General features: G+C 43.8%; 1 protein-coding gene across 1 annotated transcript in view; it reads left to right on the plus strand.

Annotated features, from left to right (window-relative positions):
* Window positions 1-22,785, plus strand: part of XDH (xanthine dehydrogenase) — a 66,827-nt gene extending 44,042 nt beyond the window's left edge. Inside the window, exons 25-37 of the mRNA XM_044437029.1 lie at window positions 160-246; window positions 4,982-5,173; window positions 5,564-5,709; window positions 6,181-6,262; window positions 8,340-8,435; window positions 9,040-9,168; window positions 10,040-10,114; window positions 11,082-11,134; window positions 16,330-16,444; window positions 17,539-17,604; window positions 18,244-18,432; window positions 19,028-19,195; window positions 20,486-22,785. Coding sequence (XP_044292964.1) covers window positions 160-246; window positions 4,982-5,173; window positions 5,564-5,709; window positions 6,181-6,262; window positions 8,340-8,435; window positions 9,040-9,168; window positions 10,040-10,114; window positions 11,082-11,134; window positions 16,330-16,444; window positions 17,539-17,604; window positions 18,244-18,432; window positions 19,028-19,195; window positions 20,486-20,536 — 1,449 coding nt within the window. The 3' untranslated portion in view covers window positions 20,537-22,785. The remainder of the gene's footprint in view (window positions 1-159; window positions 247-4,981; window positions 5,174-5,563; window positions 5,710-6,180; window positions 6,263-8,339; window positions 8,436-9,039; window positions 9,169-10,039; window positions 10,115-11,081; window positions 11,135-16,329; window positions 16,445-17,538; window positions 17,605-18,243; window positions 18,433-19,027; window positions 19,196-20,485) is intronic.
* Window positions 22,786-23,130: the final 345 nt, after the last annotated feature.

The raw sequence follows: 23,130 nt of genomic DNA on the forward strand, positions 1-23,130 counted from the left end.
AAGACCAGCCTAGGAGAAGAGGGCTACATTACTATCAATAGCTTTCCAGCAGGTCTGATTTTGAGGTCTAGGCAGCTGAGTTTACTCAACATCAAAAAAATCTGTAACTGGAAAAGCCGAACTCTGCCAAATTATGGTTTTCGTCTTCTCTGCTCCTAGGTTGGCTTCAAGAAGAATGGAAGGATTACTAGTCTTGATGTGACATATTATAGCAATGGAGGGAACTCAGTTGATCTTTCTCATGGAGTAAGCTGAAGAAACATTCTGCTTATCTTTATTTGATCATGGAAGATATTTGCATCTCCTCTTTCTATTGTATCTTGTTTCTATCTTGTTTCTTACATGATTCCTAATTGCCAAGGGCCACTTGGGAAGAAAAGAGTTGGAGGACAGCTTGTGGATGAGGTGGGGTCAGGCGCGAGGATGGCTCCAAAGCAGCAGCTGGAAAGCAGAGCGCAAAAAGTGAAAGGGTACAATGAGGCTTCTTGCAGGAACATTTCAGTCCCTCTCTCTGCCCCCAGGTGGCCATTTAAGACCAGACATTTTTGCTGGCAAAAATTTTGTGAACCTCTGCTATTGTAAAGATACAATCGTATGTATGCTTGGCCAGAAAAAGCGCTGCAGCTTCTTCCATGAGTGCCCACCATGGCTAGCTGGGGCATGCTGGGAGTCGCTAAAGTTTTTCTTCCTAAGCTTCTGTCCCTACTTCTGGTTTTGCTCCCAGCCAGAGGGTGCCAGGGAGTCTCGTCAGTCGCCCCTCGGGCCTGACGGTGCTGTTGCTTAATGCCAGGTCAGTCAATAACAAATCTGTCCTCATCCAGGATCTGATTGTGGATGAGAGGGCCGACCTGGTTTGCATAACGGAGACCTGGGCAGGAGGGGGGGATGTTGCCCTCTCCCAATTGTGCCCGCCCGGGTATTTGGTCCAGCACTGCTCACGGCCGGAGGGGAGGGGAGGGGGGGTCGCTTTGGTTTACCGAGCCTCCATCCATTTCACGGGACTTCCGGTCCCTTCGAGACCAGGGCTGGAGTGTCTCTACTTGGTGTTGGGCAACCGAGACAGACTGGGGATTCTGTTGGTGTACCGTGCACCCTTCTGCCCAACAGTCTCCCTGCCTGAGCTGATGGAGATCATCTCGGACCTGGTGTTGAGGACCCCCAGGATGTTGGTCCTGGGGGACTTCAATCTCCATGCCGAGACTGGTCTGACCGGGGCAGCTCAGGACTTCATGGCCTCCATGACGGCCATGGGGCTGTCTCAACATGTCACCGGCCCGACCCATGAACGGGGACACACTCTGGACCTGGTTTTCTCGACGGAGCAGGAAGAGGGTGGTCTGAGGGTGAGTAATTTATGCTTGACTCCCCTGTCATGGTCAGATCACTTCCTGGTGAGGTTTGTGCTCGAGAGTGACTTCTCCCTCTGTAAGGGTGTGGACCCGATTGTGTGGGTCTGCCCCCGGAGCCGGATGGATCCGGAAGGATTCCTGAAGGCCCTGGGGGAGTTTCCGGCTGACAAGACGGGTGCTCCTGTTGAGGCTCTGGTCGAACTGTGGAATGGGGAGATGAATAGGGCTGTAGACATGATCGCTCCTAAGCGTCCTCTCCCACCGGGCAGAGCCCGCTCTTCCCCTTGGTATACTCCTGAATTGAGGGCGATGAAGCAGGTTGGGAGACGACTAGAGCGTAGGTGGAGGAAATCACGGGATGAATCTGACCGAACACACTTAAGAGCCCACTATCGGGCCTATGCTGTGGCGGTGAGGGCGGTGAAAAAGAGATTCTTTTCCGCTTCCATTGCCTCCTCACAATGCCGTCCGGCGGAGCTCTTTCGAGTGGTGCAAGGCCTGGTTCGTCCAGGTCCGAAGGAAGACCTGATTCCACCCTCAAAGGCCCGCTGTGACGACTTTGCCAGGCATTTCAGGGAGAAAATCGCTCAGATTCGTCACGAGCTGGACACCACTATTGATTCAGAGGTTTCAAAGGAGACACCAACGCTGCCGTCTGGTCCAGATTTATTGGATGAATTTCAGTTACTGTGGCCCGATGACGTGGACAAGGTGCTTGGGCGAGTACGTCCAACCACTTGCCTTTTGGACCCTTGCCCGTCTTGGTTAATAAATGATTCCAAGCACGGGATTGGAACCTGGATCTTGGAAGTGGTTAACGCTTCTCTGAGGGAGGGTTGGGTGCCTGCCCCTTTAAAGGAGGCAGTAGTCCAACCGGTCCTGAAGAAGGCGTCACTGGATCCAGAGATGGCCACTAATTATAGACCAGTGGCCAACATCCCGTTTCTGGGCAAGGTGTTAGAGCGGGTGGTGGCGGGACAAATCCAAGCACTCTTGGATGAAACTGATTATCTGGACCCACTGCAGTCCGGCTTCAGACCCGGGTACGGTACTGAATCTGCCTTGGTCGCCCTGTACGATGACCTGTGCAGGGAGAAGGACAGGGGAGTGCGTCCCTGTTGGTTCTCCTGGACCTCTCAGAGGCTTTCGATACCATCGACCATGGTATCCTTCTGGATAGGCTTGCGGGATTGGGGGTCGGAGGCACTGCTTTGCAGTGGTTCCGCTCCTATCTCAATGGCCGATTCCAGAAAGTGGTGCTGGGGGACTATGGCTCTGCGCCATGGCAGCTATGCCATGGAGTACCACAGGGGTCCATTTTGTCCCCTTTGCTGTTCAACATATACATGAAACCGCTGGGAGAGGTCATCAGGAGGTGTGGGCTGCGGAGCCATCAGTACGCTGATGATACCCAGCTCTACCTCTCGTTTTCCACCAATCCAGGTGAGGCAGTGGCTGTGCTGAACCGGTGCCTGGCCGAGGTAATGGGCTGGATGAGGGCCAATAAACTGAAGCTCAATCCAGACAAGACGGAGGTCCTGTTGGTTGGCGGATCGGGCTTCGGAGAGGGTGAATTGAACCTTGTCCTGAACGGGGTTGCACTCCCTCTTAGGGACAAGGCCCGCAGCTTGGGAGTGCTCCTCGACCCGGAGCTTTCACTGGAAGCTCAGGTAACAGCAGCGGCGAGGAGCGCTTTCCTCCAGCTTCGGCTGATTCATCAGCTGCGCCCCTATCTGGAGAACGACTGCCTTGCGACAGTGACACATGCGTTGGTGACTTCCCGTCTTGACTTCTGTAACGCGGTCTACGTGGGGCTACCCTTGAAGACGCTCCAGATACTTCAATTCAAAATAGAGCTGCCAGGCTGCTGACGGGGACTGGACGTTATGTTCACATGACTCCAGTTCTCCGTCAGCTTCACTGACTTCCCATTGAAGTCCGGGCCCAATTCAAGGTGTTGGTGATGACCTATAAAGCCCTAAATGGCTTGGGTCCTGGTTACCTGAAGGAGCGCTTGCATCCATATATGCCCAGCCGCCCCCTGAGATCGGCGGGAGAGGCCCTTCTCCGGGAGCCCTCAGTGGAAGAAGTTAGGAGGGTGGTTACTTGGAGGAGGGCTTTCTCAGCGGTGGCGCCTAAGTTATGGAATGCGCTCCCCAGAGAGGTCTGCCTGGCGCCGTCGTTATTTGTTTATCGGTGCCAGGCGAAGACCTTTTTATTTAAGCAGTATTTTAAATGTTAATATTATTGAATTTTATCTGGCCAGGGAGGCTTGTTTTATATTGTATGTTTTATATCGTATATTTGTATTTTATTTAATGTATATATTTTAAAATGTTGTTTTAATTTATTGTTGTAAGCCGCCCCGAGGCTTCGGCGAATGGGGCGGCATAAAAATGTTTTAATAAATAAATAAAAGAAATAAGCATGCATAGGGTTTTCCCCTAAGAGATTCTAACTCTTAGAGACAGTTAGAGAGAGCTAGAAACTATATCCAGTTTGGTGTAGTAGTTAAGAGTGCTTCATTGGGACTCAGGAGATCTGGGTTCTAGTCTCCACTCAGCCATGGAACCCACTGGGTGACTCTGGGCTTTAGTCACTGCCTCTCAGTCTAATCTACCTCACAAGGTTGTTGTTTTGAGCTTTAAGTGGAGAGGAGGAGAACCTTGTAAGCTGTCTTAAGTTCCTTGCAAAAGGAAGACAGGTGGAATATCACTGCAATGTAATAATAACTCACAGCTAACAATTTCCATTAAAATGCTAAAATATCCAGCTTAAGCATCCTCCACATGGATTGTAGCACCAATAACATTCGGCGAATGGGGCGGCATAAAAATGTTTTAATAAATAAAAAAATAAATTAAATGCTCTTAAGTCCTTCTGAAGGGCGTCAGGTTGGGAAAGATTACTTTAGAGCTGTTCTGCATGTATGTAACAGCGAGTGAGTAGTTCAGTAACAAGGTGCAATGGACAAAACATTTTTGACACATTTGCTTGGAATAAAGCCCTTTCAGAGCAATCATGAGCACCTGAGTGACGTGCAGGTGTGCACATCTGCATACATCTGCATGATGAGTAGGGATGGAAGGGGTTATTTTTCCACTCTAAACCATCTCCCCCAAAAACTACCTTCTAGAATGGTTCTAGATGTATTTTTGTTAAGGCGAACACAGTGGCTGGGAAGTTTGTGGTGGTCTGGAGCATAAAACTGATGGGCAGGGAGAAGGTTCACCATGTTTGCACATCAGACACATGCTCACAGACAGACGGACATGCTGTTCTTCCACAACATTGCTCCACCATGAAGTTGCTTCATTTAAACACTGAAACTAATGTTGGTTCAGATACCTACCTCTCCAGAAATTAATCCTGCCATTGTAGTAGTAGTAGTAATAGTTTTTTGTTGTTGTCATCGTCGTCATCATTGTCATCATCGTCATCATCATCATCATCATCATCAACGACATCACCTCAATGCTACAAGGCTACATTTCTGCAGTTGTAATGTGAATGAAAAATGTGCCAAATATTACTGATTGGTGCTGTCTAAGATTATAGAATCAGAAAAAACCCACTCAAATTCTATTAAATAAGATGATTTTTCTACCTGTTTTGTTTTTGTTGCTCACTAGGTCATGGACAGAGCAGTGCTGCACATGGACAATACATACAACATCCCAAACCTCAGAGGCACAGGCATAGTCTGTAAGACTAACTTGTCCTCCAACACAGCATTCCGTGGGTTTGGGGGTCCCCAGGGGATGATGATTGCCGAGTGCTGGATGAGTGACATTGCCTTGAAGTGTGGGCTGCCAGCAGAAGAGGTATGCATTCAAAGAGATATATCTCCAAAACTGCCATTTCTCTAAAGCATGCATCTTTCAGTCAATGGACACGAAGGTAGCAAAAATTATATTTTAAGCAAGGGAACATTCATCAGCCAGTCCAGTCCAGTTGTGGTTTCTATTTAGAAATAAATGAGTTCTTTATGTGCTGGATGTCAAAATCATACCTGTCAGAGGTGTTGTGCCCTATTATTTAACAGCTCATCACTATACAGAATGTTGGTGCCATTGATCTGTACACTTAGGATGCCAACTTTGGATCAAGGTGCCCAGTAAACAATATACTATTAAAGCCACTCTTTAATTCAAAAGTTCATGTGCTTTTATGATGTTAACACAAGCTGATGTTGTGTCTTTTACTTTGGGAAGGTACGAAAGCTCAATCTATATAATGAAGGAGATCTGACTCATTTTGATCAAAAGCTAGAAGGCTTCACAGTGCCCAGATGCTTGGAAGAATGCCTCAGAAATTCAGACTATCATTCCAGAAGGAAACTCATTGATGAGTTTAACAAGTAGGTGTTTTACTTTCAAGAATGATTTGAGGTGTATTCAAAAATACTGGTAGATCTCATTTTTGTCATCTAGAATCCAAGTGTTGAGATAAAGCTGTGTTTTTCAGCTTTCCCTGTTTGCATTAATTTCATACTGAGAGCTGCAAAGCAGGTTAAACTGACCTGCACATCCAGTGGCTTGGATTGTGTTCTCTGCAGCTTATCAAAGGTGCTCACTGAAGTGCATGGAGAAGGTCACTTGCGCATAACCTTGCCGTGCTGAGTTCAAAATGAAATGTGGGGGACCAAATGAAGAGCGCAACGATGATTTGCTTACTGTAGTCCTCCTTGCACCCTTCCTATTTGTGTTCAGTTTGTTCTGATGCAAAACTCTGTAGGAGGAGAAGGCACACAGAAGAAAGCTTTCAGTCTTGTTTAAGATGGGTGCATGCTGAGAAATAATGAGGGAATAACACTTTCCTGTTCTCCCAGGCAGAATCGCTGGAAGAAGAGAGGCATGGCCATAATTCCAACCAAGTTTGGCATCAGCTTCACCGTTCCCTTTCTCAATCAGGTCAGCAAGCACATTTATTATCACAGTGTTTACATATTATAATTAACTATCACAGTGCTTACCGCCTTAGATCACCTTTCTGCCAAAATGCTCACTCCACCTTTTTAAGATTCCCTGGAAAGGAAATAGTTGGAGCAGTACCACTAGATGCCCATTTTAGTTCCAAGCTTGGACTAGATCACATTCAAGGCACGGAACTTTACACTTGGTTATGATGCTGCCCTCCAGTTTGCCTTCATCTTCTAAGTAAATGCTATGAATTCTGTTCACTGAATTTTGTTTTGCTTCAGTGATACTGGCTCTGCTTAAACACTAACCAGGGAAAGACCAACTGTTAGGGCCTGTGAGCCTATCTGGCAATTTGCGGAACTTTTGTGGGTGCCACTCTGAAGTAGCCTTCATGGGAGGCATGGCTAGTCAGAAAGGACAAATAACATACCCAGACAACAGTGTGCGAGGTACAGGTGGAACACAGTTCAGGGCCTTTTCCTTTTCCCCCTTCTTTCTTTTTTCTTGATGGCTGCACAGGTTGCGAAGGAAAGCACTGCCCACAGTTGCAGCCATCTTTATTTCCTAAGGATATCTGAGTTCGACTTGTGGCCTAGAGGCTCTAATGGGAAATGAAGATGGCAGCAGACAGAGGCCCTCAGTTTGTCCAGAAGTGATCCCAGCTGCCAGTAAGAAAATGTGTAAAAAATTTAATAATGTAGGGGTAAAACACTTTGGTGGACTCTGAGAAAGGCATCGAGGAGCACATGGTGCCCCCATGCACCAAACTCTTTCCCCTCAACTAGCATGAGATGAGGAAAAATAAGGAAGTGCAGTGTTTTCTTTTGTACTGATTTGAAAATTTGTTTGTGTTCACTGTAACTTTTGTATTGTTAGTTGATTTTTTAATTTAAATTAAATTAAACAAACATTTATATTCCATCCTTTCTGATGAACAGCTCACAACTATTTAGAATTACAATAATACAATAATAAAACAGCAGATATAAAATCAATATAAAACAGCACATCATAAAACTAAGGGAAAGAGAGAAGGAGGAAAAGAACAGAATAGAAAATGCAACTGTGGGGAAAAGTTCATTAAACATCCAAAAACCTTTATTATTTTTATTTATTTAGGAAATTTATAGGCCGTCCATCACTGTCATCTCTGGATGGCTTGCAGAATTATTCCAAATCCCAAACAAAACAAATTATCTATTCCACGAACTGAGCATAAAACTGACATATTTAAAATAAATTAAATAAATCATATACAATTAAAATTGCTTGATGTTAAAATATTGATCAGATAAAAAGGTCTTGACCTGGCACCGAAAAGCATATAATAAAAGCGTTGCAGTAATCCGAGTGGGAGCTAACCAGTGCGTGTGTCACTGTTGCTAGGCAGTTCTCCTCCAGGTAAGGATGCAGCTGATGGATCAGCCGAAGCTGAAGGAAAGTGCTCCTTGCCACCACCATCACCTGGGCCTCCAGGGACAGGTCCGGGGCGAGGAGCACTCTCAAGCTGCGGACCCTGACCTTTAGAAGGAGTGCAACCCCATCCAGGACAGGACCAAAATCACTTACCTGAAAACCCGAACAGCCCACCAATAGGACCTCTGTCTTATCTGAATTGAGTCTCAGTTTATTGGCACTCATCCAGCCCATTTTCTCAGCCGTATTGTTTAATTGTCTTATGATATTCTTGTACTTCTTTTTGTATAATGTTAGCTGCTTCAGGCTTCCTTTGAAAAGTAAAAGCAGGGTACAAATAAATGATGACAATGATGGCTGTCACTGTCCCGGTGGCAGCCCCTGTCTACAAGCTGCATATATTCTTATTGAATGTGGGATTGCAAAGAGAAAGGAGATGCAAGGATTATTTGCATCCTATATTGTCACATTCTATTCAGTTGCTCAACTAACAGGGACGAAGGTGGGTTTCTGAGGCCATGCAGATGGTTAGAGCCACATATACAAATATGGAATGAAGAAAATGTTTGTAAATGTACTATGACTGTAAAGCATGCCCTCAAACTGTGAATAAATAGTTTTTGACAACCCCTCCCCCTAATTTCTGTGGCAGGCTGGTGCACTGGTACACGTGTACACAGATGGTTCTGTGTTGCTCACACATGGTGGGACCGAGATGGGTCAGGGCCTACACACCAAGATGATCCAGGTAACTTATGAGTGCATATGTAATGGTCTGGTGCTGTTTAAAATGTATCATCCATGCTCCACTAGGTTTATATGACAGGAGATACTGACTACCTAGTAAGCCCTTCGTTTCCAAAGCAAATTTCCACACCACCCTTTTTCCTCCATGTTATGTGAGAAGCCACTTTTCGGATAGGCAGAGGGCTGGACTATTTCTGAGAAAAGAAGCAAAAGAATGAGATGTCCAAGTTACTTAACCTCCTGTGTTCCTGTGGACTGTGGCCATTATTATTTAAATATCTCCAGTATAATAGGAAAATCCTAATAAAGAGGAAAGTAAAAGAATTTTCCTCCTTACTTTGAGAAAATCTGGTTGATGAATAACATATTATTTTCAATGCTTGCTTGAAAATGAGATGTTCTTTGGGAGTGTGGAATCTTTCTTGTGTGGAATTTTTTGATTTTACTTGCAACAACAAATGAAGACAGATCAGTTTAGTCCAAAGCAGTGTATTCTGTAATTGCTTAACTGGGCGATGCTCCTTTCATAATGTCATGAAATACGGTGTGATGAGGAGCTTCAGAACTTGGTGGACTTAGAATGAGATTGTGCTGTGTCTTTGCAGGTTGCCAGCAGGGCTCTGGCGATACCCACCTCCAAGATCCACATCAGTGAGACAAGCACCAACACCGTGCCAAACGCATCTCCAACAGCTGCCTCCGTCAGTTCTGATATCAATGGGATGGCTGTTTTAGTAAGGAACATTCATTATACACAGCTCCATCAGTATATTTTTTATCAATCTACAGGGAGAACTGTAAACAAGATATTTGTATCTTCACAAGTATGAATTGGCCCATGTTTTGGAAATGTTTCAAGGGCCAGCAATTTGTGAGTGTACACTTATATGTGATGCCACTGAAAAATAAAATCACCTCTCTTTTAACATATTATATTCTGAATCGGAACCAGCTATAGTCATATCTGAAGCAGACCCACTGAAACCAATGAACTCCAAGTTTGCCATGTCTAACTTTCAATGATTTTCTCTCTCAGCATGCATTTCATTGCATCTTTAAACTATAATATATTTGGTCTTCTCCTTTTACCCTTTGACATACCCTGCTTTGTGTTTAAGCCTGCCATTAACAGGAGTCTACCCTGCAAAACTGAATTTAGCCATTGGATTGAAAGACTAATAGGGTATCACTAATAATATTCATTCTGTTGTGGTATGTTTGTACCCTGTTTAAAAGTCTGTCTGGTTTGCTTTATAAAAGCAAGGATTGTAGGATCCTATGTGACTTAGTTTTAGGGTGACTAGTATGGTTAAAAGTGACCAGCAGTAGGGACTTGAGAATCTGTGGCATGTGGTTGTCTGGCTTTATGATGAAATTTGGGTTTTTCTAACCTGGGAAACAGTAAATTTTGGCTCACTCTTGATCCGGAGCCTTCACAGGAACACAGAGCGAGTGCTATCACAAAGGAGCAGAGGATATGTGGTGGGCAGTCACCTGTTCTTAAGCTTAAGAAAAATGAGTCTACTTAACTGCAGTTGTCGGGTACAACACATATGGATTTCTAATGCATTGCTGTTTGCTGTGAGTTCTTTCTTCTTCTTTTAGAATGCTTGTCAGACGATCTTAAAGAGATTGGAACCAATGAAATCTGCTAACCCAAAAGGATCCTGGGAAGACTGGGTATGTTGCTGCCATTACAGTGTGTGCATTTGCAACCCTTAGCAAATTATCCATAATCTGTCCTATGTTCTGCTGTGGAAAGGACCAAGGGAGTTAGTGGGGACTGTCTGACATTGTAGCTACTCTTCAAGAAGTGCTCTGTGCCCTGTCTTTGAGGAGGGTTTGCCTGCGGTGTAAGAGTCTCCTGGTAACGCGCTTTACGTGGGGCTTCCCTTGAAGACGGTCCAGATACTTCAGTTGGTTCAAAATAGAGCTGCCAGGCTACTGATGGGGACTGGGCGTTATGTTCACATGACTCCAGTCCTCCGTCAGCTTCACTGGCTTCCCATTGAAGTCCGGGCCCAATTCAAGGTGTTGGTGATGACCTATAAAGCCCTAAACGGCTTGGGTCCTGGTTACCTGAAGGAGCGCTTGCATCCATATATGCCCGGCCGCCCCTTGAGATCTGCGGGAGAGGCCCTTCTCCGGGAACCCTCCGTGAAAGAAATTAGGAGGGTAGGTACTCGGAAGAGGGCTTTCTCTGCGGTGGCGCCCAATCTATGGAATGCGCTCCCCAGAGAGGTCCTCCTGGCGCCGTCGTTATTTGTTTTTCGGTGCCAGGCGAAGACCTTTTTATTTAAACGTCATTTTAATTGTTAACAAAATTTGCTTATTTATCTGGCCAGGGCGACTTCTTTTATATTGTTATTTATTTTATATTGTTAATTTTATATTGTTATTTTTGTATTTTATTGTATTTTATTTGTGCTGTGAGCCGCCCCGAGGCTTCGGCAAGGGGTGGCATAGAAATGTTTTAATAAATAAATAATAAAAATAAATGATGCTGTTCCTTTGGAACATAGATGGGATGCATTCATTTCTTGCCCTGCTAAAGAACACCTCTGCCCTGAGGTTTCTGTAATAACTGGCAGCCAGTCTAGTTAAAGAGAACTAGCTTTTCAAAAAGAAATCTGTATTCTTTCATCAGGTGTTAGCAGCCTACCATAACTGTGTGAGCCTCTCCGCTACAGGATTTTATAGGTGAGTCAGCATAGCTTCCAGGTGGCCTTTGAAAGGCTGTTGTAAGTCCTAATTTCAATAAGTGTTTGGACAAGGAAGAAGATAAATGATTCAGCCACCTCTTTCATGAATGCTTTGTATTGTAAACATGATTTGCCTGTTAACTCTAGAAACTGCTCTGCAGAAGGGTGCTCCTGGCACTGTCCCTTTATACATTTCGGCGCCAGGCTAAAACCTTTTTATTTTCTCTTCATTTTAAGACTTAATTGTGGTTTTAATATTGTGCTTTATTAGAATTATAATCTATTGTATGCTGCCACTTTGCTTTGTAGTGCAGTCCTGAGACTCCTGTAAAGGATGGGATAAAAACACGTCAAATACATCTATCTATCTATATCTCAAGCATTTATATCCCGTCCTTCCATCAAGTGCTCAGGATGGCTTACAAAATATAAAATTACAATGTAAAACCTCAGTTATTAAAACAATATAAAACAACACATCATGAACTTGAGAAAAAGGAGGAAAGAATAGAAAATGTGACTGTGAAGAGAGGAAAAAGAAAAAAAAATCCTAAAACATCTAAAACCCTTGATTATTAAAATAATGGTTGAATAAAAAGGTCTTTACCTGGCGCCAGGAGTGTACTCCCCCTTTGTGTTGAAGTCCCAAACTCTGCTTGATCCATAATGAAAAATACACACAAAGCATTTCCCTTCATTTGCATCATTACACTTAAAATGGATGGCTAAAGATTAAATTATTTTTATTTGATTTACTGTGGAACAATCCAAAGTCTTCCATCCTGATCCTGCAGAGACCTTTGAACAGAGAAGCTCCCATATATCCAATGCAGGGATGAGCTGCAGCTGCGGTCTTCACTGGCCCAGCTCTCATGCCCCGGCACTGCATTTGGATGGGATGGCCATTGAGATAAGCTGTTAGCTCCAGTCTCCTCCCTTAGCCACCCCCTACATGCCCTGTTAGTTCTCTGCAAAGCCGATAGACAGCCTTGGAGAGGTGGCCAACACAGTTCTTCTTGAGTTGGCTCTCAGAGGTGTGTGTGTGTGTCCTTGCACCAGTCTGAGAGGACCTTGTAGCTGGGACTCCAAATAACTGTATGCTCCCCTGACAATGCTGGAAGCACACAGCATCATGCCCTTAGAAGTATGAAGCAACGTTTCTGAGGGACCTGGGCTGGGGAAGGCTGCACAAGAGGGAGAACAGCTGAACATCTGCTGTGGCTGGTGGATAAGATGGGGAGGGGAGGAGGAAGGCAGTGAAGGCAGTGAAGAAGAAGAGAGGGAGAGGCACTGAAATGATTACAGTGATGCATAGTCCTGTTGCTGTTGTTAGTCGCGAAGTCATGTCCGACCCATCACGACCCCATGGACAACATTCCTCCAGGCATTCCTGTCCTTCACCATCTCCTGGAGTCCACTTAAGCTCACGCTGACTGGTTCAGTGACTCCATCCAGCCACCTCATTCTCTGCCGTCCCCTTCTTTTGCTGTCAATTGTTCCCAACATTAGGCTCTTCTCCAGGGAGTCCTTCCTTCTCATTAGGTGGCCAAAGTATTTGAGTTTCACCTTCAGTATCTGGCCTTCTAAAGAGCAGCCAGGGTTGATCACCTCTAGGACTGAATTGTTTGATCACCTTGTAGTCCAAGGGACTTGCAGGAGTCTCCTCCAGCACCACAATTCAAAGGCCTCAGTTTTTCGTTGCTCAGCCTTCCTTATGGTCCAGCTTTCACAGCCATGCATTGCAACTGGGAAAACCATAGCCTTGACTATACGCACTTTTTTTTGGCAGCGTGATGTCTCTGCTTTTTAGTATGCTGTCTAGATTTGCCATAGTTTTTCTCCCAAGGAGGAAGCATCTTTTAATTTCTTGGCTGCAGTCCCTGTCTTCAGTGATCTTGGAGCCCAGGAAAATAAAATCTGTCACTACCTCCATTTCTTCCCCATCTATTTGCCAGGAAGTGAGAAGACCGGATGCCATGATCTGAGTTTTCTTAATGTTGAGTTTCTTTTGCACTCTCCTCCTTCACCAGCATCAAGAGGCTCTTTAGTTCCTCTTCACTTTCTGCCATTAGAGTGGTATCATCTGCATATCTGAGGTTGTTAATATTTCTCCAGGCAATCTTAATTCCAACTGGTGATTCATCTAGCTCCACCTTTCTCATGATGTGCTCTGCATATAAGTTAAATAGGAAGTGGTTCCATGTCCAGTTCTCACTGTTGCTTCTTGACCCACATATAGGTTTCTCAAGAGACAAATAAGATGGTCTGGTACTCCCATCTCTTTAAGAACTTGCCACAATTTGTTGTGATCCACACACTCAAAGGCTCTAGCATAGTCAATGAAGCAGAAGTAGATGTTTTTCTGGAACTTCCTATCTTTCTCCATGATCCAGCGCATGTTGACAATTTGATCTCTAGTTCCTCTCCCTCTTCGAAATCCTGCCTGTACTTCTGGTACTTCTTGGTCCACATACTGCTGGAGCCTAGCTTGTAGGATTTTGAGCGTAATTTTGCTAGCATGTGAAATGAATGTAATGGTGTGGTAGTTTGAACATTCTTTGGCATTGTCCTTCTTTGGAATTGGAATGTAAACTAAATCCTGTGGTCACTGCTGAGTTTTCCAAATTTGCTGGCATATTGAGTGTAGCACTTTTACTGCATCATATTTTAGGATTTTGAATAGCTCAGCTGGAATACTGTCGCCTCCACTAGCTTTGTTGTTGCTCAGACTTCCTAAGGCCCATTTTACTTCACATTCCAGGATGTCTGGCTCGAGGTCAGTGACCACCCCATTGTGGTTATCAGGGACATTAAGCTCTTTCTTGTATAGTTCTTCTGTGTAATCTTGCCACTTCTTCTTAATCTCTTCTGCTTCTGTTAGGTCCTTGCCATTTTGATTCTTTATCATGCCCATCTTTGCCTGAAACGTTCCCTTCATATCTTTAGTTTTCTTGAAGAGATCTCTGGTCCTCCCTATTTTATTGTTTTCTTCTATTTCTTTGCACTGTTCATTTAAGAAGGCATTCTTATCTCTTCTAGCTATTTTCTGGAATTCTGCATTCAGTTGGGTGTATCTTTCTCTTTCTCCCTTGCCTTTCGCTTCCCTTCTTTCCTCAGCTATTTGTAAAGCTTCCTCGAACAGCCATTTTGCTTTCTTGCATTTCTTTTTCTTTGGGATGGTTTTAGTTGCTACCTCTTGTACATTGTTGTGAACCTCCATCCATAGTTCTTCAGGCACACCTGAGTGACCTAGTGCTTTCCCCTACTTTCTTCAATTTAAGCCTAAATTTTGCAACAAGAAGCTCCTGATCTGAGCCACAGTCAGTTCCTGGTCTAGTTTTTACTGACTGTATAGAGCTTCTCCATCTTTGGCTGCAGAGCACATAGTCAATCTGATTTCTGTGTTGACCATCTGGTGATGTCCATGTGTAGAGTCGTCTCTTGGGTTGTTGGAAAAGAGTGTTTGCTATGACCATCGTGTTCTCTTGACAAAATTATACCAGCCTGTGCCCTGCTTCATTTTGTACTCCAAGGCCAAACTTACCTGTTACTCCAGTTATCGTTTGGCTTCCTACTTTAGCATTGCAATCCCCCATGATAATAAGGACATCATGTTTTGGTGTTAATTCTAGAAGGTGTTGTAGGCCTTCATAGAACTGGTCAACTGCAGCCTCTTCAGCACCAGTGGTTGGGGCATAGACTTGGACTATTGTGATGTTGAATGGTTTTCCTTGGATTCGAACTGAGATCATTCTGTCATTTTGGAGATTGTATCCCAATACTGCTTTTCCTACTCTTTTATTGACTATGAAGGCTACTGTATTTCTTCTGAGGGATTCTTGCCCGCAGTAGTATACCTGATGGTCATCTGAATTAAATTCACCCATTCCTGTCCATTTTAGTTCACTGATTCCTAAGATGTCGATGTTCAGTCTTGTCATCTCTTGTTTGACCACATCCAGCTTGCCTTGATTCATGGATCTTACATTCCAGGTTCCTATGGAGTATAGATCTTTGCAGCATCGAACTCTCCTTTCACCACCAGATACATCTGCAACTGAGTGTCCTTTCGGCTTTGATCCAGTCGCTTCATTCTTTCTGGCGCTCCTAGTACTAGCCCTCCGCTCTTCCCCAGTAGCATATTGGACACCTTCTGACCTGAGGGGCTCATCTTCCGGCATCATATCTTTTTGCCTTTTGGTACTGTCCATGGGGTTTTCATGGCAAAGATACTGGAGTGGGTTGCCATTTCCTCCTCCAGTGGATCACATTTTGTCAGAGCTCTCTGCTATGTCCTGTCCGTCTTGGGTGGCCCTGCACGGCATAGTTCATAGCTTCATTGAGCTACAGAAGCCCCCTAAAAAATTAGTACATTCATTAAATTTCTATATTGCTCTGTAACCGGAGCACTCTGGATGGGTTACAAAGATTAAAGCCTTTAAAATGCCTTATAAACATACAGCACACACAAAAACACATGTACATCTACAAGAAATGTAAACTATCAACAATAAAATAATCCAGATTAAAAAAATAACCTGATTAAAATAGCATCATAAGCTGCTAAATGCCTGAACTAAGAGAAAAGTCTTAACATGGAGGTCAAAAGATAAGTATCATGGTGCCAGGTAGGCCTTGCTGGGGTAAGCATTCCCTACCTTCCAAGTTTCACTCATAGATGGCACCTTGAGGAGGGCCTTGGAGGAAGAACTTATTGCATAGGTAGGCTCACGCCATACTGAGAGCTGGTGTGGAAAATTGGTTAGTTTGGACCCAGGTGATCTGGGTTCTAGTCCCCATTTTGTTATCTGAGTTCCCTGCGTGGGCCAGAACTGACTAAGCCTAACTTACTTCACAGGGTTGTTGTGAGGATACAATTGAGGAGGAGAAAGATCATGTAAGCCGTCTTGGGTTCCTCACCAGAAGAAAAAAGGATATACATACAATATGATGATGATGATGATGATGATGGTAGCACAGCACCAATAGCCATCCATTATTAGTTTGTAGTGATCCTAGCCTGATCCTCAAAATTAGCTCACCTTTTTGAATCCAATAGCCTTCAGTTTTATACATCAGGTTGTGATTCACCTGTGTGTGTGGTGGTGGTGGTGGTGGTGAGGAGCTTGACTTCAGTGGAATGGTAAATGAAATCTCTGCTCACTTGATCTTTTCCTCTCTCTTTCTTTCAAGAATTCCTGACGTTGGATATGACTTCAAGACAAATACAGGGACGCCCTTTTGTTACTTCACTTATGGTGTTGCCTGTTCTGAGGTTGAGATAGATTGCCTGACAGGTGACCACAAGGTAAGCCAGCTAGGCAGACAATTAAAAGTTATTTGGTTCATTTTGATGGGGAAAATATGTATTACTCTATATATCTAATGTAATAATTTGATCATACTTAACAAGAAAAATTGTTTTCTGCTCTGGCCTTCATACATGTCCTTGAGTAAGGGTCTTAACTTCTCTCTCTCTCTTTCTCTGTACCCCCAGTCCATTTTATAATAATCATGTAGTTCATCTTGATGGTGGGTTTCTCTGAATAGTTTCTGCACAGAATTGACAAGCTGTGAAGGCTGCTCTGATAGGGACTGATAATTTATATTAGGCAGAAAAAGTCCTCCAACTCCCATAATTTCCCAGTCAACCATGCTATGTGTCACTTCCAAAATTTAATCACACGTAGAGTAGAACCATTGAAATCAATGGGCATTGAGTTATTCAAGGACTTTTGATTTCAATGGATCTGCTCTAGGAATGATTAAACCGAAATCCAGTGCCCTCTCTCCTATCTTGTGGGTCCATACAGCATTGTCATAATTTATGTCAGTTTTCTTATTGCTGCATTACACGTGCGAATGTGAGTCCTGGTTGAGAGACAATGGATGTGTTCACACATAATGCTAAACCAGGCCGCATGCTTACTGTATAGCATGGTCTCTTACATTGTGTCCTGGGTTCGCATGTTTGCATGGTAACCACTCTAAGTAGTTTCCACAAGTCTCCATCTTTTCTTCATGCATTCCATGGTGCATATGAATTCACTGAAGTAAATGGGGAAACTGTGGAAAAACACTGCAACTTTATTCACATGTTCTGCCAAGCAAGGACAGCAGGGAACAGACCGCTGGCTCTTTGTGGGGATTCGCCATAACCAAATGGACCACGCATAGCAACAAGCAATTGCCGTGTGGCTTGTCTTATCAGTGGATGCAACCAATGTCTTGCCTTAGGCAAAAGCAGGGCACATTCATGCCTGGCTCAGCTCAGGCTATTCAGCACTAAGAACCGTCACCTATAATGCTTATGAAAACACAGAGCCAGACAGAAGTAAGGTTTAGTTAATTGTATATGGTTAACCCTGTGCTTATTTAGTCTTTGCTTCTGCCACTCTTTAGAACCTCCGAACAGACATTGTGATGGACGTTGGTACCAGCTTGAACCCAGCTATAGATATAGGGCAGGTAAGCGACAGAACAGGGCTCTGCTCTGGGGGGCAGGATGTGCATGCAAGCAAATTAAATTAGTTAAGAAGCAGCAACAAGCCTGACAAACAGTGGCATAAACATGAACTTGCTTGTTCTGGAAGGTTTTAGATGCTAATTTATAATTACCTTATGTTGTTTCTTTTTATCCCATGGGGCAGTTTTCTCCATCAACTGGAAAAAGGGGAAAACCATTATCTTCAAGATAAGATTGGATGCCACACTGTTATTTAATAATGCATTGGCAGTAGATATGGCACTTAATTTTAAAGCACTTTCAACAACTGAAGATAGTGAAGTTTATTCCTTTAGAACAACCTTCCCTGGTTTGGTTTCCCCTGAATATATTGTGCTACAGGTGCATTGACTTGGCACCTATGTGAAACAGTGCAGTCTGAAACCTTCCACTTTGGGGTTAATTGACATTCCATATAGCCTGAATTGACTGATCCTACCTAATCTTGGAAGCTAAGTAGGGTCAGGCCTGGTCAGTATTTGGATGGGAGACTTGAGTCCTACATTGAGCAGGGGGTTGGACCTGACCTTCCCTTCCAACTGTATGATTCTGTTCCATTCTGTTAAGGGAAAAAGTGACTCAGTCTTGGTTTACTTTTGCAGATAGAAGGAGCATTTGTCCAAGGAATTGGGCTATTTACTCTAGAGGAGCTGCGCTATTCCCCAGAAGGCAACTTATACACCCGAGGGCCAGGAATGTACAAAATCCCTGCATTTGGAGACATACCAACAGAGTTCTATGTTTCTCTTCTCCGGGACTGTCCAAATAGAAAAGCCATTTATTCATCCAAGGTAATTGTACCATTTGAGCAGGGATGCGCAAGCATTGCACACCACATGTTTCTGTTTACAGCGCCCACCAGCCCTAACCAGCTTAGGCGATGGTGATGGATCTTCACTGGCACTAGTCTAGTGGGGACTCCTATACAAGTGAGGAAGAAAGAGGCTATTGCATGTCCATGGGTTATGCCAAAGACAGAAAGTTGTTCTGAAATTTCCCGTGTGTTTTAATAGGGTTTGCTACAATTGCTATAACATTTTATAGGTTTCCTTACTCTGAGGATATCTACCGCATCTAAACATTGAAACTTGGGGCATTGTGGGGAATTTCCTATGAACCTTTAGAATGGCTCATTCTGTGTTTCCTGCATTTATTCCATTCCCTTGGATGGTTATTGGTCATTACCTTGTTTGTGAAAGGGATGGTGAATATGTGGCTTGACTGTGTGTTTAAAGTGAAACTTGTGGTGAAAATACGAATCAATAAATGAAGAAAAGTTTCCTGCTATGAATATTGATTATGACCAATCGATACAATGAGCATTTTGCTGTAAGTTGTGCAGGAGCCGTGCCTGATTCAGTGCTTGATTTTCTTGACTCCCTCTAGGCTGTGGGTGAGCCCCCCTTGTTCCTGTCAGCCTCCGTCTTTTATGCCATCAAGGATGCAATTGTCTCTGCCAGGGAAGAGTCAGGGTTAAAAGGGCCATTCCGACTGGACAGCCCAGCCACCCCAGAGAGAATTCGCAATGCTTGCGTTGATGTCTTCACCAAACTGGTAGGATAACTTGTCTGTGCCACGTGTCTTTCTCTTTTGTAATATGATACATTCAACACTCTGCAATCGCTGACTGTGAACTAGGGGGACAGCTGGGAACACTTTTCTGTGCTAATGATTTACCCTTATATTAAGCAATAAGAACAGCAACGCTTAACATTTGTATAGTCCAAAGTGCTACCTGTGCATTATCTAGCTGCAAACTTTACCCAAATCTTGTAAGGTAGATTACACAGTGAGTTTATGCCCAATGCAACATTCAAATCAGGGATTTCTGAGCCACAGCTCACTCTCTGAGCTGTTGTACTGCTCCACCTCTCAGTGTATCACACCTCAAGTGGACTTTTGATGGGAGGGTGTCTGCATGAGAGTGTGTTGTGTTGCCAGCCAGATGGGCTTTTTTCTTGTCTTTCTGGCTGGCCATTTTTTCCTGCATCCTCACTAGTTTCCACAATTTTTGTTGAAGTATAGTCAGGTGGCCTGCTTCTACATGCCCAAAGTTGATCTTTCATTCTAATGCACCTGCCTAACTGTATGTGTACCTGTGCAGACCCTGTCCTTGACCCACCCAAGCGCCATCCCCTAAGCCCACCCAAGTGCCAGAATCTTTGAAATGAACACGAGACTTTCAAACAGGTTTAACTTCACCACTTCCTTCCAAAGCTGTTCTCTGCCTGGACCTGCTTCTTTACTCTGTACCAGACGCTTTCATCTTTCTTGGCATTTATGCAGGATTGCACCAGAAACTGGGGGCCTTGCCCTATGCTCTGATTTGCTACCCACTTAATGCTTTGCTAGAAAGAGGAAATGCGTCAGCCAAAAAGAGGACAAAGGAGGATGCTCAATTGCATAAGAGGTGCATATGTTGTTCTGCAAGGATAAATACAACTGTAGAAAGAATAATTAAATTAGACATATGAGACATCTCACCATGGAAGGAGGACTGACCAGGTGACTTGTGTGCTCAGTTAGTCTGCTCTTGAGGGGCTAACCCATCTACGTTAATCCAGACTGTGACCCAGCAAATGGAGGGCACCTCCAAACAGAGGACTGTCTTCTCTAAAATAGGGCAGCTGATCACATTGTACCCTGACCATGTAGTAGATGAAAGTCAAACAGCTACAATACTCAGTTTTGCTTTGTATGGGTGAAAAATGATTAAATCTGAAGACAATGTGTTCTGTAGTTGCCAAGACAGGTCAAATCTGGGATTGGGCCTAGATGTTTTCTGTGATGGCAACTGTTTGTTCCCCTTCCATTTCAAGTATCTCAATCTTATTTTTTGTGCAGTGTCCATCTGCTGAGCCAGGCACCTTCAAACCATGGTCTGTGAGAGTATGAATGACTTGATATCTAGAATCCATGTCAGCTGGTTCAGCTGGTTTCATCATGAGGGACCAAAAAGACTCACTGCTGCAAACAGATCCCCATTCTTGTTTTTGCCCTGCTGATCCATGGACCCTTGTACTTCAATTGCTACATCATCGGTTGCCTAAGAAAAGGGTTATTGCTGATGGATTACTGCTGGGACTTAATGAAGAAGGGGAAAAATGATGGTTTTGCAATCTGTGAAACAGAAACTGTGATGAAGTTCATTTAAGCTTCAGGCGAAGGTCAGAGAAATACTTAAGCCTGTTTGTGAATGTGTTCACTTCTGAAGTGTAATTGTGACTTTCAGAGAAATCCTAATTTAACAGCTTTTGATGCAGCCAATTCTTCTTCTGTTTCCTCCCTGGTATTTTGGATGGATAATCGCTAACAACAGTGAGGGCAGGTCCCTGTTGCACTCTTCCCACGTTCATGGGAAAACCATTAACATCTCATGAACAGGCTCTTACCTCTGCTCCTGCCTTTGTTTTTTCTTCCTTTGGTAAATTGAGGATCTCAAGTAGATTAGGATAAAATGCACAATGGTTGGTTACTGTCTTGACCCTGAATGTATTTACTTGAAAGTAAGACACATTGATTTCAATGCAATTTACTCAAGGGTAAGTGTGCTTGAATCTGAAGTATAAGACTCCATGAGTATACTCAGTTTCCTGGAAGTAAGCACCCAATTCAATGGGACTTATTTTTGAGTAGATATGTCTAATATTGCACTGCAAGAGACTTGTGAACAATCCCATGAACTTCCTAGAGAGCTTTAGCTATGATAGGTGTTGATAAGTCATGGAAAGTCCATTTTTCTTGCATCTTATGGTGCTTCCCCCCTCCCCAACTGGTTTTTCTGAAAGGAGGCTAGCTGAGGATGGTGGGTTTTATGCACATTAGAAAGCTGGTGGTGACTCCCTATGAAGTGCTGTCATCCCCTCCTTTGCGGTACAGAGAAGGTCAGATGAACGCTCCATTGAATGTATATTAGTTTAGATGTGTCTTACATTCTCTCTGTCCTATCATGTGTGTGGAGCAGCCGTAGAAGTCCATTGACTCGCTATTTACACGACTCCTAGAGTGACTACTGTAGCTTTTCATAGCATCCAGGATTAAAATCAATAAGCTCAGGTGCGCTGCAGAGCAGTGTATGGCTATTTCTCAAACGTATTGTAGGAAGAGCTATTGCCATGTTTAAATGATAAAAGAAATGCCCTAAAATGATGGAGCAATGAGGAGAGCCCTGGACAATTCTTTTCTAAAGATGCATCAGTTCACAAGAACAGTAAAGATGTTGGAATAAAAATTGGCTAACCATGTAAGTTCCTTTGCCCAGCCTACACTCCATGTCCCCAGGCCAAACCATATTGCACTCCTTGTGCTATATACTTCCTATGTACAAAGAAGAACAAGTAATTAAATGTAAATTCAGGTTCTGATTTTGCCTTGTGCCCTTGAGATAGGATACCTTGTTGACATCAGGCATGCAATATGGAAACAGGGTGCATACCTTCTAGGACACAGACACAGTCAACGTTCATTGATTTTGGCATTTCCACAGTGTAAGAAAAGAGCCTGAAAAAGGTGGATAGGGATGGATGTGAGACAAGGCAATATTGGTTTGGATTTAGAGTGAGACATACTTAGAGTAGACCCAGTAAAATCAATGGAAATTATGTTAGTCCTGTCTAGTTTAGGGCCTATTGATTTCAATGGTTCTGTATTTACAATCCCTGGTTTGTCTAATGATCTGTTTAATATGTGGGCTGTGCAATCCAGTGTGACTGCTTATAACCCTCCTAAATTGGAGGATTATGAACACCCAGTGGAGGGTGGGAGAAGTGCACCTGACAACCAGGTTTGGCCATGTCAAGCTTCTGGCCATATGCCCCAGGTGAGGAGGCTGAGTGCCACCTCAACAGCCTCTCTCCTCACCTGACCCCTTGGAGTGCCCCCAGGCTTCCATATCTGAGGTCTATCTTCCAACCTTGTAGCTCGTGTGGAATGGGTGGAAAGAGGGTGCTCTGAAGGCAGTGGGGGGCACTCCAAGGTTGGAGACCCAGTTCTGAATTTGGATCATACTTCTGAGGTCTGGGCTGGGGTTCTGACTTCTCCTATGGATGTCTAGTGGAATCTAGGGAATTAGTGGTACTGTTTAATAGTAGGGTGGTATTACTTGTTGCTACTGTTTGTTATTAAAATGAAAGTTGGTCCTCGAAGCTATCAAATGTTTTGTGTTCCACTGGTACAAAGAAAATAGACTGGTCAAGTGTGACTATTGTGTGGACTCTTCTAGTGTATGTAAACTTTGTGGATTAAAGAACAGCCAAATCACAGCAAACATTTAGTGCATTAATTCAGCATTGTAGCCAACGGTATAACTTCTTGTGATTCATTTATAACCATCATTTTCCAGTCCTTGATATTTGCTGTCATAAATCCAACCCATGACTCTTTCTCAGTTTTTGGAGTCTTGAAGGGTTCCTTCTGCAATTACTTTTTGTGGAAAAATCTGTGATGTTTAACTATTCCATAAAATATCATGCTCAGCAAGGTCCATGCTT

This window comes from Varanus komodoensis, unplaced genomic scaffold, assembly GCF_004798865.1.
Source record: "Varanus komodoensis strain SLA01 unplaced genomic scaffold, ASM479886v1 scaffold1, whole genome shotgun sequence".
Lineage (NCBI taxonomy): Eukaryota > Metazoa > Chordata > Lepidosauria > Squamata > Varanidae > Varanus > Varanus komodoensis.